Source organism: Urocampus carinirostris, chromosome 17, assembly GCF_059441175.1.
Source record: "Urocampus carinirostris isolate Australia breed hairy pipefish chromosome 17, RoL_Ucar_1.0, whole genome shotgun sequence".
In the NCBI taxonomy this organism is placed as follows: domain Eukaryota; kingdom Metazoa; phylum Chordata; class Actinopteri; order Syngnathiformes; family Syngnathidae; genus Urocampus; species Urocampus carinirostris.
In genome coordinates this window covers 18,839,432-18,853,975 of record NC_142365.1, presented here as the reverse complement: position 1 = coordinate 18,853,975, position 14,544 = coordinate 18,839,432, and the positions used below count along the sequence as shown (strand labels likewise).

At 37.7% G+C, this 14,544-nt stretch overlaps 1 protein-coding gene across 3 annotated transcripts in view; it reads left to right on the top strand.

Moving 5' to 3' along the window:
- Positions 1-14,544, top strand: part of mark4a (MAP/microtubule affinity-regulating kinase 4a) — a 47,251-nt gene that overhangs the window by 8,587 nt on the left and 24,120 nt on the right. For all 3 annotated transcript variants that reach the window (XM_088321086.1, XM_088321088.1, XM_088321087.1), the window contains exons 2-8: positions 267-464; positions 2,869-2,922; positions 7,964-8,012; positions 8,098-8,163; positions 10,975-11,045; positions 11,130-11,186; positions 14,163-14,399. In XM_088321086.1, coding sequence (XP_088177212.1) covers positions 267-464; positions 2,869-2,922; positions 7,964-8,012; positions 8,098-8,163; positions 10,975-11,045; positions 11,130-11,186; positions 14,163-14,399 — 732 coding nt within the window. The remainder of the gene's footprint in view (positions 1-266; positions 465-2,868; positions 2,923-7,963; positions 8,013-8,097; positions 8,164-10,974; positions 11,046-11,129; positions 11,187-14,162; positions 14,400-14,544) is intronic.

The window sequence follows — 14,544 nt, the reverse complement described above, 5'->3', positions numbered from 1 at the left end:
TGACATGCATGTTTTGGGAATGTGGGCGGAGACCGGAGTGCCTGAAGGAAACCCACACAAGTAAGGGGAGAACATGCAAACTCCACACAGAAAGTTTCAATCTCATGACCTCAGAACTGTGCCGCGCACTCGCTAACCACTGCGCCGCCGTGCTGCCCTGTGCATAACATCAATTACAAATTTCAATTATTTGTTAACTGCTGGGGAAATTAAAAAAAAAAGTTTTGTTTTAAATGTTTTGTTTTTTTCTCCTTGCTTTTTTGCAGCATGTGTTGTTGGGCACGAGCCGCGTGGACAAGGCTACGAGTCAGTCGAGCCGTTCGCTCGGTGCAAGGTGCAGGAACTCCATCGCTTCCTGCTCGGACGAGCAGCCGCACATCGGAAACTATCGTTTACTCAAAACTATCGGAAAAGGGAATTTTGCCAAGGTCAAGTTGGCAAGACACATCCTAACAGGGAGAGAGGTAAGACAAGACAAAGTTGAGAGAGAAAACTAATAATTCAGGGTTTCGTACGGGTACTTCAAATCCTTAAACGCTTGAATTTTATTGTGGTGTTTTCAGGGTTTGAAAAGTGCTTGAACTTTGGGTCAAGTGCTTTTTAGTGTTTGAAATTGTTGCCATGTCTCTCAACAGTCTGACTCGATAGACAACACATTCAATGAAGAAAATAAAACACATCTGCTTAATATTGACACCAACACACATGCTCTGGAGGCTTTGGCTTACCTTTGCATTTATTCTTCCCTTGTGATTAATTACAGTTGGCATTAGCTTGTATGGTATTGTCCTATTAAGTGATTTGCCCCCTACAGTACAGATGCATGCTATGGCTAAAACAGGGCATTATGAAATGTGAATTTGTGCAAAGGTTACGTATGTATTATTGGCATTTATTTTGGGCCATGCAAACAATTAGAGTAGAGTTTCCTGTTTAATGGGATAAACTTCCTGCAATTGAAAATATAAAATACATTTTTACCCAACACCTTATTTGGGAGAGATTTGTCTCAAAAATATTTACACAAACAATGTTCGGATCCACAAATATATTTAGGATTTCCTAAATCTCGAATAATCACAAGTCTTGATAAATGCACAAGCAATATTAAAAATTGCATAGGTAAACTACAGATATACCTGGATCTGCAAAATACCGTATTCCCACGTTATCTCCTTTTTCAATGGTACTTGGGTAATTGGGAAATTGTTTTTGAAAGTCCTCAAACAGTGCTTGAATTTGGCCATGAAAAAGGTGTACAAACCCTATAATTGGAGCAAAAAATTGTCAACAAAAATGGGTTTTTGTGCAATCCCCTGTCATGTCATGTTTATTTGTATAGCTCTTATTCATAAAAAGGTTCAAAAAGCTGCACAGACCATATTAGTACCACATTGATACCACATTGATACCACATTGATACCAATTAGTATCAAAACAACAATAGTAACTCCCATAAGAACCAACACATTGATATTACAGGTTGTTTGAAAATGATGGATTTTAGATATTAATAAGTAATCATTCTAATATATATATATTTCCCTGCACTAACTTACTGGCGGATAATTTGTACACAAAAATAAATAAAATAGTTATCTGCTGGGTTACCAATTTGACGTATGGGGTGTCCCAGGCTGTGCACATATTAACATTTGTGAAGTCGTTTTTGTTGGTCATTTTAAATGCTCATGCACACCTGACGCTGTTTTCAGTTCTTTTTCGAGTGGTTTACGTCAACTTTTTTGGATCATCTGACCATTCAAGATGGCAATTACAAAGACTTTATTATTGCGCCAAAAGAAAATACGAATGGGGGCTGCGCTGCGTAAAATGTGAGCCCTATATTTCTAGTCGACAGCGCCCGGGCAACCATACTTTGAAGAATGGTGCCAGAATGCAACACAGACGTGTTGTTGTCATTGATGGTTATCGCAGTAATGGGCCAAATTGCATTTGCTTGTCCCTGTTCCTCGAGGATTAAAGGAAACCTTAACAACCTGAAATTGATGCCCATGATACGGAAAGAGAAGCGTAGCGTTTTTAAAGGATAACTTCCACTGCTGTTCAATTCAGTTGAATAAATTGAGGACTTGATAGGTGGGTGAAAATGCCGAAATATCGTAAATATTGAAAAAAATACTGCCAAACCTCACGTTTTGCTCCGTGTATGTAATATAAGAATAGTGTTGTCAAAAATGTGGACAGGGTTTTCCATTTAGAGTGCATGCGTTGTGAAAAAGAGCGGCTCTCGGTTTTCCTTTTGGTCACCATGAAAAAAGGAAAAAGTTGTAGGCACTTAAAATGAAGAAAAAAAGGAGTAGTTTGTAGTCCGGAATTTACAGTAACGATTCAGTTCAAATATACTCACAGGCATAAACAATCATACTACATATATTCAGTTTGGAGTTGCACACAACAATCTTAAACAATTTTAATTTAAAAAAACACCTTGTTCTTCTTCTCCTCATCCTCCGGCACCTCAACCTCTTAACTTTCTTGTAGTTATCACAATCTATATACTATATTTATAATTTATATTTGGTAACATTTTTATCATTAGTAAGCTGTCAGGGACATATGGTCCCCTCTGCATGATTCAGATTTATTTTATAAGTTTGTTCAATGTAGCAAATTGTTATGTTACTCTTTACAGTTTTTTATTTGGAATATCTGCCACAACAGAACAAAATCAATTTGTTTTCTTCAAATTTGGAAGTATAAATACTTATTATATGAAAGTCAAATTTACTTTCAGCTGTTTGTGTGAGGAATAAATCATATGTACATGATAGAATTGGATGTTAACCTTCTGATACCGGTTTTAATAAGATAATGAAAACTTTCTCTCTCAATCTTTTTTTGCAGGTTGCAATAAAAATCATAGACAAAACTCAGTTGAATCCAACCAGCCTACAAAAGGTAAGTTTTTTTTGTATTTTACACAACTTTCAGAATCATGCCCGATTACAACATAAACCTTTACCATGTAGTATCCATCCATCCATCCATTATCTGTACCGCTTATCCTCAGTAGAGTCGCGGGGCCCATATAGTACGTTAATTAAAAGTATTTTTAGTGGTGTGGCGCTTCCTTAAATTAAATTTGAGTAGTATTTAGCGCCTCTTAGTAGTTGAAAACACTTCATTCATTGAGAAAAGAAATAACCAAAAATACATGAACTATCAACTGGACGTGCGTTACTTGTAGGTTGAAAAATGTGAGTTTATTTTACATAACATGAGGTTCACCTAAAGGGAGCTGATTATCGGCCATCTTGTTGCTACAGGTACCCAGAAAACAAAAAGCATGGCAAAATATTGATATGAAAAATTGTGTGGTTTGTTGTCTTCCTTTTGTTTTTGGCACTCGTTTTCAGTTGCACTACACAATACAGTTAAATTTAGTGGTCAAATAATACACAGTGTTCCTTTATTCACATAGACATCTCATCATAACATTCATTCTTAGCCATTTTCTCACCTTATAATAATTGCAATTTCCATTATTAGGAGTAATAAACCTTAAAAACTGGTCACCAATTTACTCACAAAACAGACCCGGTTGAATAAAAACAAAGATGATTTGTGCAAACGAAATTAAGCTTGATCGTGGATAACATTTGCTAGTGTAGCGTGTCAATTTTAGCTATGACCAGGGTTTTTATGGGTGTTTGAAATCCTGGAAAGAGCTTAAATTTTAACTTGTATTTTAAGGATTGAAATGCGTTTGAATCTTTGGTGAAGTGCTTGTAAATGCTTGACATTGTCGCCATGTTTATCAACAAGTCTGCTTAAAAATGACACAGACACTGCTCTCTGGTGGTTTCATTTTGCCATTACATTAATTCTCTTGTGATTAACTGCTTTTAGCATTAGTTTGTACGACATCTTCCTATGAAATGTCATCACCCGCCCAAGAGGAAAGGTGCATGTTATACCTTAACAGGGTGCTACGGATCAATTATAGACATTTATTAGGGGCCATGCAGAGAATTAAGGTAGCTTTTTCCAGTGGTAAATTGTATCAGGAAAAAACTGAAAATGTAAGCTACATACTAATAATTTTACCGAACACCTATATTGGGAGAGATTTGTCTGAAAAACAAATATACAGTTTTCATTATTTTTCTCAAGATTGAAAAATTATGTCTTGGTGAATTTTTCCATCCATCCATCCATTATCTACACTGCTTATCCTCAGTAGAGTCATGGGGGTGCTGGAGCCCATCCCAGTCATCTTTGGGCAGTGGGCAGAGGACACCCTGAGCTGGTTGCCAGACAGCAGCAGGGGACACGGAGACAGACAACTCACTCGCTCATTCACACCTAGGAACAATTTGGACCGGCCAATTATCCTGACAAGCATGTTCTTGGAATGTGGGAAAAGACAGAGTCCCCAGAGGAAAACCCACACAGGCACGAGGAGAGCATGCAAACTCCACACGGGAAGGCTGCGGTAGCTGGACTTGAACCCTGAACCTCTACACTGTAGAGCTGTGCGCTGACCACCCTACTGCTGTGCCGCCCTTGATAAATGCATACACAAGATTAAAAATCGCTTATGTGGATCGCAGTTATATTTGTGGCTCTGCAGAAAATGATTCACACCATATTTCTTCTTTTAATGGTACTGAAGAAATTGGAAACGTTTTTAAAAAAGTGCTTGAATTTGGCCATAAAAAAGTGGCACATACCCTGGATGACGTTGTCGTCTGCTACCGGTGATTGAGACGATCTAGATTAGAGCTGAAATGGGCAAGACAGGATCAGTCCAACAAAAATCAGTTTTTCAAATATATTTCCATAACAAAAATTCCCGTATAAAAAATCCTATACGACGTACACAATTTGAAACGTTCAAAAAACGTATCAAATTCAGGGAAGTATATTATTTGACAGGTATGCTGTCACATCAATCAAAAGCTCTCCTATGACCGAATCAGTCCAGTAAGCGTGAAAGCGTTCATGCTGTAGTGAAGCATAAAGAGTCGAAGCTTCATAAAGTGTTTGCGCTTTATGCCGCTTATATGCACATATGGGCCGATTCATCTCATTCGTTGGACTGGAAGTCGACATGTCAGCGTGAGCTGCGTTGCCCGAAGCGGGAGAGAACAAAATAAATCAATAAAGAATGAAATCGTTTTCAGTCTGATACTTTCTCCACACAGAAATGCGCAGTCAAATTGTCATTAAATATATCATTTAAAACATAAAAAATACAGTAATCCCTCATTTTTCACAGGGGATTCGTTCAACAAAGTCCTGCGATAGTCAAAACCTGCAAAGTAGAAACCTTTATTTATACCCGATCATACGTTGAAACCAATGAACAAGCCCAATTCATTTATTCATGTCTTCCAAGTCGACCGGATTTCTTTCCAAAAGTTTTTTTTTCATTTTGTTCAGAACAACCATATTACTTTACACAATTCATTCAGTTCAGAATCTTGTGTGATTTTTAATGTTGCTAATGCATTCATCAAGTCATGATTTTTCGATCTTGAGTAAATGATGAAAACTGTATATTTGTTTTTCAGACAAATTTCTTCCAAAATAGGTGTTCGGTAAAAATTATAATATGTAAGTTTTTCACAATACCATTTACCATTATAAAGCCTTTGCAAATCGGAGAAAAAGTACTGTATTTTAGTGGTACATAATCTTTTCTACACCATGGACCAATAATGTAGATATGTAATGATAACATAAAACCGGCACTCTCCTTGCAACGGTCCTGGTTCGGATCCCATTGCATCAAACGATTGTGATCGGCGATTTCGACTGATCAGAACAGTGCACAAATACAGTACTTAACTATTTTTTGTGCACCCCAAGTCCTTACTGTAGTTTTAATTCAAATCATCGTGTGGTGTGCCTCATAAATAGAAAAATATTACGAAATAATATTTTTTGGGTGGTGTGAGCCTTATAGTGCGGAAAATACGGTAATTTCATACAGAAATGGTGCGGATGGTCACACATCAAGGCTGCATAACCCGGGATTGGCATAAGCAAAGCTAGAGAAGCTGAGGAGGATAGCGGTCTTAATGCCTGAGTTGCTATGGCAACAATGACGTTGGAGAGGAGAGGAGTTGGCTAGCGATGGAGGAAGAGGAGGAGGGGAATGGATGGAGGGAGGGAGAAACATGAAGATAGGAGGGGAGAACATAGCAAAACAAATCGAGAAGGAAACTGGCACTAGTTTCATCTTGCCTGTGTTCTATAGAAATGCAATCTGTTTATGTTTTGGAGAAGTGGTACACGCGGTGTCGATTGCAACATATGTCAATTCATCAGATGTATGTGCCCTAAAGAGACAGTGAATGATTTAGTGCCTCCTTGTGGTGAAAAAAGAACATAATTCGTTAAAACAATACTGATTTGACTAATAGGCCAAACACATGAACTATCATATAAATGTGCATTTTCTAAAATATTACTAGTTTGAGAAATTAGGATTTAATTGCTGATATAATTGTCCGCCATTTTGCTGCAACGGGTACCCAAAAACCTCAAAAAGGCTGGGCAAAATTTTTTGACGTAAAATGGTGTTTTTGTCATCTTTAGTCTCCGTAGTTTTTATTCTTCCTTGGGCTTTTGAGCACTCATTTTCGGCGCACTACTCCATACAGCGACATCTAGTGGTCAAATATTTCACTTCACAACTGCTATTTAAGGTCAACTAAAACATAGTGCCAGTAAACATCCAAAAAATATTCACTTGGAAAGAGGGAAGTTATAAGTTAAGGGGCTGTAGTAAATTCAAAATCCCAAAGGTGAGAACCACCAGGAAAAGTATGTGTGTGTCTGTGTGCGGAGTCAAACCCTGGAACAATTTACAAGACAAACAATGTCCAACTATTCACATGTTCAAATTTAAATACAAAAAAAACTAAACATTACTGGCACAGTACAGAGATGAAAATGGGGTATGAGTGACACTAGAGATTGGAAATACCGCGTTTACAAACTATAGTTAACTTTGTTGTTATTGTTATTATCATATCCTAACTGTTATTATTGCTATTGTTGTTATTATCATTGGTGTCACAATACTATTTAGTAACTAGTAGCAATATAACCTTAATAGATGGGTACTACAATGATTAGTGTATAAAATGTGTGACTATGATTATAATTATTGATACCTGACCTATGTATTGTATATCCGTGAGATTTTGTTATATTTAGACACAAAAGAGGAGCTAGCTGTAAAATGTAATTAATAGGGAAGATGAAGGTCTAGGGAAAGTAAGTGTCTGCTTCTTATTACCCTTTTTCGAACATGTTATGTTAACATTATTTTTGTTGTTGAGTCATTGTTTTTGTCCTGTTTTTATTTTATAACGTTCGAAATAAAGGTTTCATTCATTCATTCATTCAGTCATTCAAATATTTCACAGCATCCTTTCAAAGAAAAATTACGATCTCGATATAAAGATTTTTTTTTAACATGGTTATAACCGATTTTTAATTTCATAATACTCAGTTCTCACTATATTGTTGCCCATTATCCATTAATGATTGAAAATATATATTTTTTTCATAAAACAAAAAACTTCAAAACAAATCAAAAGAGCAGTTCTCTTACTTATTCGGCACTTACAAAGAGCAATTTAGCGATCTGTACACTATGCCCATATATGGAGCTCCGGTTCAAAATCCGCTTATGTCTTATCTCCTTATTTTGAGTGTCTACTAAGCTATTTAATCATCAGTTTGGAATTTAATAGAAATAAATTATTCCATTTGTAGAGAATTGTGCTCTTTACTTTTAATTTACTGGTGTTTGTAGTATTTCAATATTCATTATTTATTATTGATTTGCGTCATCGGATTTCTAATTGTTTTCGAAATCTCTCTCTCCAGAATGAATTGTTGCTTTTATGCAAATGTATACATATATTTTACAATTTCACCAATGCATCTGAATTATAATATCACTGTTATTTCTTGACAGCTCTTTCGAGAGGTTCGAATAATGAAAGGCTTAAATCACCCCAACATAGGTAAGCCACATGCAGAGTTTGTATCCACAACATGAACAGCATGCATGATGAATTATTAAATGTTTGATTGTATTTGGGTCCACAGTGCAGCTGTTTGAGGTGATTGAGACAGATAAGACCCTTTACCTGGTCATGGAGTATGCCAGTGGAGGTGAGTTCCTTTTTTATTATGTGTATATTGAATACTTGGCTATCAAGCTTCAGTAGTTTTTTTTACTGGTTCTCCTTTTTTTTTATTGGGGGGACGAGTGAGCCAACCTTGCTCATGCTGGGCAAGGGTTCCCTGGGTTTTAGGGTTATTTTAATAACCTTCCATTGTGTATTTTCTTCACATGGTTTTTCTGTGCTTTTCCATGTCATTTTCTATTTTGTGTGATTATCTGTGTTAGTGTGGGTTGTGTTTTTATTGTCAATTCATTATTTATTCACTGATATCAAATCCCATTTTGAACATTTTTGATTAAAAAGGGTTGAAATGTGCTATAACAGTACTCACACTTTTTTCATAGGTTTTCTGTTCCTGGTGCATATACTCAGGAGGCCTTTTTTATTTTTCAGTTTTACCCTGAAGTAATTATAAGACAAACTTCCAGGATGCATTATTGGCTTTTTTCAAATTTCAGAGACTGCCAAAAGAGGGCACTCTCGACATCCCAGACACCCACGTTTTTTGTACATTGTGTTCTTTCTAAACCAATCACGTGAGTGAGCAAAAAAAAAAAACGATTGCTTTAAGACGCGAAAGTACAGACTTTGTACTCATTACAAACTTTATACTTTCCCATGTATTGTAATATTACTGTATCTCAATGCATATGTTGCATTGAACTAAAGGACACAGTTTTAATTGTGTGTGCTATTGATGTATTTGACACACTCATAAGATGCACCCGGTGATAGCACCTTTACTTTACCCTTCAGCACCAACCAATGTTATCATGGCGTCCTTCACAATCGTGGTGTCCTCTACTACACCCACTTTACACTAACAATGCACACGCAGACTGTTTGGTTGTGCTTTATTGAGCATTGATGACAAAAAAACATTTTTTTAATCATCAATAGGCGTGGCCATGATAAAGAACACAGATAAAACAAGAACAAAAATAAAGCGATACCTCGAGTAGGTGTAGGCAGTGCAATCCAAATATCAATATTGACTTTAGCAGCTACTTGGATCGAAACGATACTATTGTCCTGGGATCGATGCTTCTCTCTTTCACTAGTTTCATAAAAGTGTCACATTTGTCACTGCATTCCTAACACTCTAGGCCAGTGGTTCCCAAAGTGGGCGGTACTTCCCCCCTTAGGGGCGGTGGAAAGATCTGGGGGCGCGGCAGTCCAAAGTCGAAGTCAGAAGTTTGAATATGTGTTTGATGATTAATACACAACACGTTAGGGCTGCACGATTAACCGAAATCTAATCGACATCACGATGTGACGTAGTGCGGTTGTGAAACCGCAATGCGCTGCGTTTTTTTTCAAGGTTTTGTAGTGAGTGATGGAGTTTTGGCCAACTGTTCGGGTTTTAAAAGCGCCGACCAATCAGAGGCAAGTTTTAGTAATAGCACTAGCCAATAAAGACCATTCAAAGTTTGGAAGCACTGCACTATGCCACACCCACCGTGTGAACTCATTGAGTGTCATGACGGACTCCGCAAACATGGTCCCAGAGTCAACAAACGATAAGGAAACAGATCTTGCACCGAAGAAGGGCGGTACATCACTTGCTTGGACCTTTTTTGGTTTTGACAAAGAGGACGTGGAACAGAAGAAAAACTCCCGTCGCAGAATTTATTTTTGCGCAGTCGCAAGTTCCAGAGGAACCACAAGTAATTTGTACCAGCACCTTGAAAATGATCACATATTAAATTACATGGCATGTCAAAAAAGGTAATTTACTCGGGAGTCAAGGGGGTGCCAGCCTGCAAAAGTTTGGAAACCATTGCTCTAGGCCAGACCTGGGCACTCCGGTCCTGGAGGGCCGTATGTTCTGCATGATTTTTGAGGTTTCTCTGATCTAATACAGGTGATTCCAATCACCAGTATCGTTAACGAGCACTTGCTAGCTTGCTAAAGAGGTTATAATTTGTATCACCTGAGTTAAAGAAGAGCAAACTTCAAAATCTGGCAGGACGTATGGCCCTCCAGGACCGGAGTGCCCAGGTCTGCTCTAGGCAATCCAAAGTGATGTCACCACATTTCTAACATTCCAGGCAATCCAAGGCAATGACATAATCACATTCCAAACATTCTAGGAATTCCAAAGTGATTGTCTTGTCACATTCTTATCGTTCCTGTCATATCAAATGGATGTGATGGATACTTCACTTTGAAATCCCATAAATGTTAGGAATGCGGTGACGAAGTCACTTTGTAATGCCAGGAATGTCAGGAATGTAAATTGGGTCAAATCTTGACAAGTTAATTATCCTTTCTATTACTCTCTCTTGCCTCTTTTGGTCATGTAATCCATCGATTCATAGTAGATCAATCAAATTGTGTGTAATGTGGTGTTGGTTCATTTGGACCTCCAAACCACTAGGTGGTGCCATACAGTAGACAAGTAAATCTTTTTTGCCCATAATTTCAACATTCATAGCTTGTGCAGAAAAAAATAATTAAAGCTTGTTCCTATCCATAATTAATGTATTATTAACTATGGTCACACGTCCTGTTAACCGGGAAAAACTTGTACTTATTAAATGCATCCGTTTTGAAAGCTATTTTTGCAAACAGAACATTTTTTGTTGTTTTCTTCTAATTGTCATCAACTTTTAAGCAATTCAAATAAAATTCATCCAATCTTTCCCTCGGTTTCCCGATCAAGCACATTTTTTAGTTGTCAATTTTTAACACAGCAAATTATATAACTAACGTTTTATTGCCCAACCAAAATGCAGATGCAGTTACTGAGAGTCATATTTAACTTTTGCTATGATCTTGTCTTTCTTTTTTAAAGGTGAAGTGTTTGACTACCTCGTGTCTCATGGAAGAATGAAGGAGGTTGAAGCCAGAGCCAAATTTAGACAGGTATTAAATAAAATATATTTCCTCATTAATAAAACTACATGTGTTAACAGCATTTAACTGTGATGATTATTTGATATACCACAGATCGTTTCTGCTGTCCACTATTGCCACACAAAGAATATCGTCCATAGAGATTTGAAGGTAAGAAAGCCGAGAAGATGTTTTGGGCGGTTTTCAGAAAAAGGAAGATTAAGGCTAGTTGAAGTCATAATCTCAGACTAGTCTTAATCTCTCTGTGTGAAAAGAGCCCCATAGCAAATTAATCACACAGTATGGAGAATTTAAAAGTGGGTGAACGCTGACATGCGCTGTAGTAGATTATAGATGAGTCACTTGAAGGTATTCGTTTGTTGGACAACATGAAGATGTTCTTCCTTCCTTCTATTTGTTATGTACATCCCTTTTTTCCCTTCGCGACATTGTGTTTTATCTCGTAACTTAATCTTGTTTCACTTTTTTCTCCTTCATCCTATTACTGCAGTTTCCGTTCTATAGAGTGCACTGGATTATAAGGCTCACCCCTTAAAAATTGTCCTTTGATCAAATATTTTTCGTACATAAAGCGCACTGGACTATAAAAGGCATGAAACTTAAACTACAGTAAGAACTGCCGTGTTTATTCGTGTAGAACCATTGGTATTTGTATACACTCCCGGCCAACAATGATAAATAATCCGGGATAGGTATCACTGACTAAGGCGCAAAATATCTGACCCAGATTGGACACTTTACCACTAGATCACCAGTGATACAAAAAAATTTGAACTTATCTCATTATCACACAATTTTTACTTACAATGCCAGAAACTCTGATTTGCATAGTGCATTCTGATAGATTAAAGAGTCCGTCACCACGTTTTCACCTATTCGTCATTAACTTCTTAGTTTAATATGTATCACAGTTAACAGATCTTTTAACCACCTGGGTCATCAGGGCATCACTGAGGACGCCACTCTGGACAGCTTAATACAAAGGCCTTGATGTTTTTGTGTACTAAAAGATCCCACACCGTACATGTGCTTGTTAGCTTCCCTACTTTAATAGAAAACGTGGCCCTCATCAATTGTCATTTTTGCAATGTCTTCTGTCTAGTCTCACATAGACCCAAGAGTATCTTTCCATCTCGTCAATGGGTTCTTTTAACTTTCCTTGTTGGTGCAAGGTGCAGACTTCCTTGTGGCAGTGGTAAAGGTGTTCCTACCATGCAATTTAGGTGTCACACACTTATCCCCCCTTGATTTGGCAGTTCGCAGAATGCGCAGTCCATTAGCCATTAGCTTTTGTGGTCCATTTTGTGGTGTGTCTTGGGCAAGTACGTAAAAAAGCTTGTATAGTATTTTGTTGAAAGACTTTTTACTTCTTGTTTCTGTCTTTAGCAACATAATTGATGCAAAGGTAAAGAATCCGAGAGACTGTTTAACCTATCAGGATGCACGATACAAATCAGTGTTTCTGGTACTGTGAATCAAAATAGTCTGATAATGAGATAAGCGCTAATGCCTTTTCATGTCATCTGTATCACCGCCATGACCCAGTTTTAAATCCTCTTGTAAGGAGTTTTGCTTCATTTCAATGTATTCAGAGTTGGAATGGACTCTTTTTGGCAAAGGTAGTTGGCGAATGCTACAGCAGAAGACGCCAGAGGTCGACGATAAAATTTAATTTAAATCTGGCTGAATTCTAAAATCTCTGGATGGAAAACTTAAAACCTTATTTCAATTTTGTTTTAAAGTTATCAAATGTGCAGTTCATTACGTTTAGTAAGAATCATTCATCCGAAAGTAATGAAACAAAACAGATGCATGCGTTGATTAGTCTAACACAGTACTGTTGTGTTTATTTATAGATGTAATCAATGATATCAGGAAAACATTGCGACCAAACAAATACAGTATGTTCTAAAAAAAACGGAATCATGTGTAACTGGGGGATGGGAGGAATTTTGGGAGTGTAGCACGCACGTAGGGTATAATCAAGGGAAGTTATGACGAGATTATTTCGCCAGATTTATTTGTAGAGGAATGTCCCGTTTACTCGACTGATGTAAGAACCAGCATTTGTTTAGTTTGGAACCAGTACCTTGGGGACACAGTCATCCCACGTATGACTAAGGCACGAGTTCTTTGGCTGGGTTGGGTATGGAGACAAAATGTTAGGTCTGTTCTTCTTGACGTCCATTTAGAAGAGTGGGTTGGTGAGAGGTAATCCAGAAAACTAGTATGAGTTCTTTTCGTCCGTGGTTGCAAACACAAAAGCACGACATAAGGAAGAAAAAAAAACGTAGTACTGGCAAAACAAAGTCATACGCACACCAATAATCCAGTAAGGAACTAAAAGAAGAAAAACAAATGGTAATGTTTTTGGGAGTAAGGGTGTGTCCTTCGAGTCCTCACCAAAAACACAAAACAAGACAAAAATTGGGTGGGCGTTGCTGTTGCAGGGCTTGAATGCCCTACACAACAGTTGTATGAAATATATTTTGATCTGAGCAAGTGGTGATAATCACTTAATCCAGGGGTGGCGAACAAACTTGACACAAAGAGCCGAAATGTTTAACTGTGAGAGTCAAAGAGCCACAACACCTGACAGACAGACACACACAAACACACACAATAAAAAACATATAATTTCCCATAACACACTCCTCTCCTTACAACACAACAAGTATTGTTCTTGTGTTGATATAAAGGAAAGTGTCTACCCTCAATACACACAAAAAACTAAACATGAAACAAGGCAAAGAGCCACAGTATGTAGAAAATATGATGAGGCAAAGAGCCGCATTCTTATTGGCCAAGAGCCGCATGCGGCTCTAGAACCACGTGTTCGCCACCCCTGGCTTAATCAATCATTGCTCGAATACAGAAGTATACTGACAAAAATTGTGTAGTACTGTAATGCATGTCTGTAAATACTTTATGTGATATATGAGGCGCACCGAGTTATAGGCGGACTTTCAAATTTCTGGACAGTTTAAGATTTTTAGATGCGCATAATAGTCCAGAAAATATGGTATATTCTCTCTTCCGCCCCTTTCATGTCTGTGCGTCAGCAATCATGTCACCCCCTCCATCCCTTCGCTCACCTTCTCCTATTTTTTGCATCAATACACACAGGCGGAAAATCTCCTGCTGGATGCCGACGCCAATATCAAGATCGCCGATTTCGGTTTCAGCAACGAGTTCACTCTCGGCAATAAGCTGGACACGTTCTGCGGCTCGCCTCCATACGCCGCCCCGGAACTTTTCCAAGGGAAGAAATACGATGGCCCCGAAGTGGATGTTTGGAGTCTCGGAGTCATCCTGTACACGCTAGTGAGCGGCTCGCTTCCTTTTGATGGGCAGAACTTGAAGGTAAGTGATTTAAAATAGCTTCCTAAAGATTGTAAATAAATAGCCTGGATATAATATTGATGTATGCATTAGGCCTATCAATTATATAAACCATTTAATAATAACTAGGTATGGGCAAGTACTTATACCAGGTATTGTTATAAGT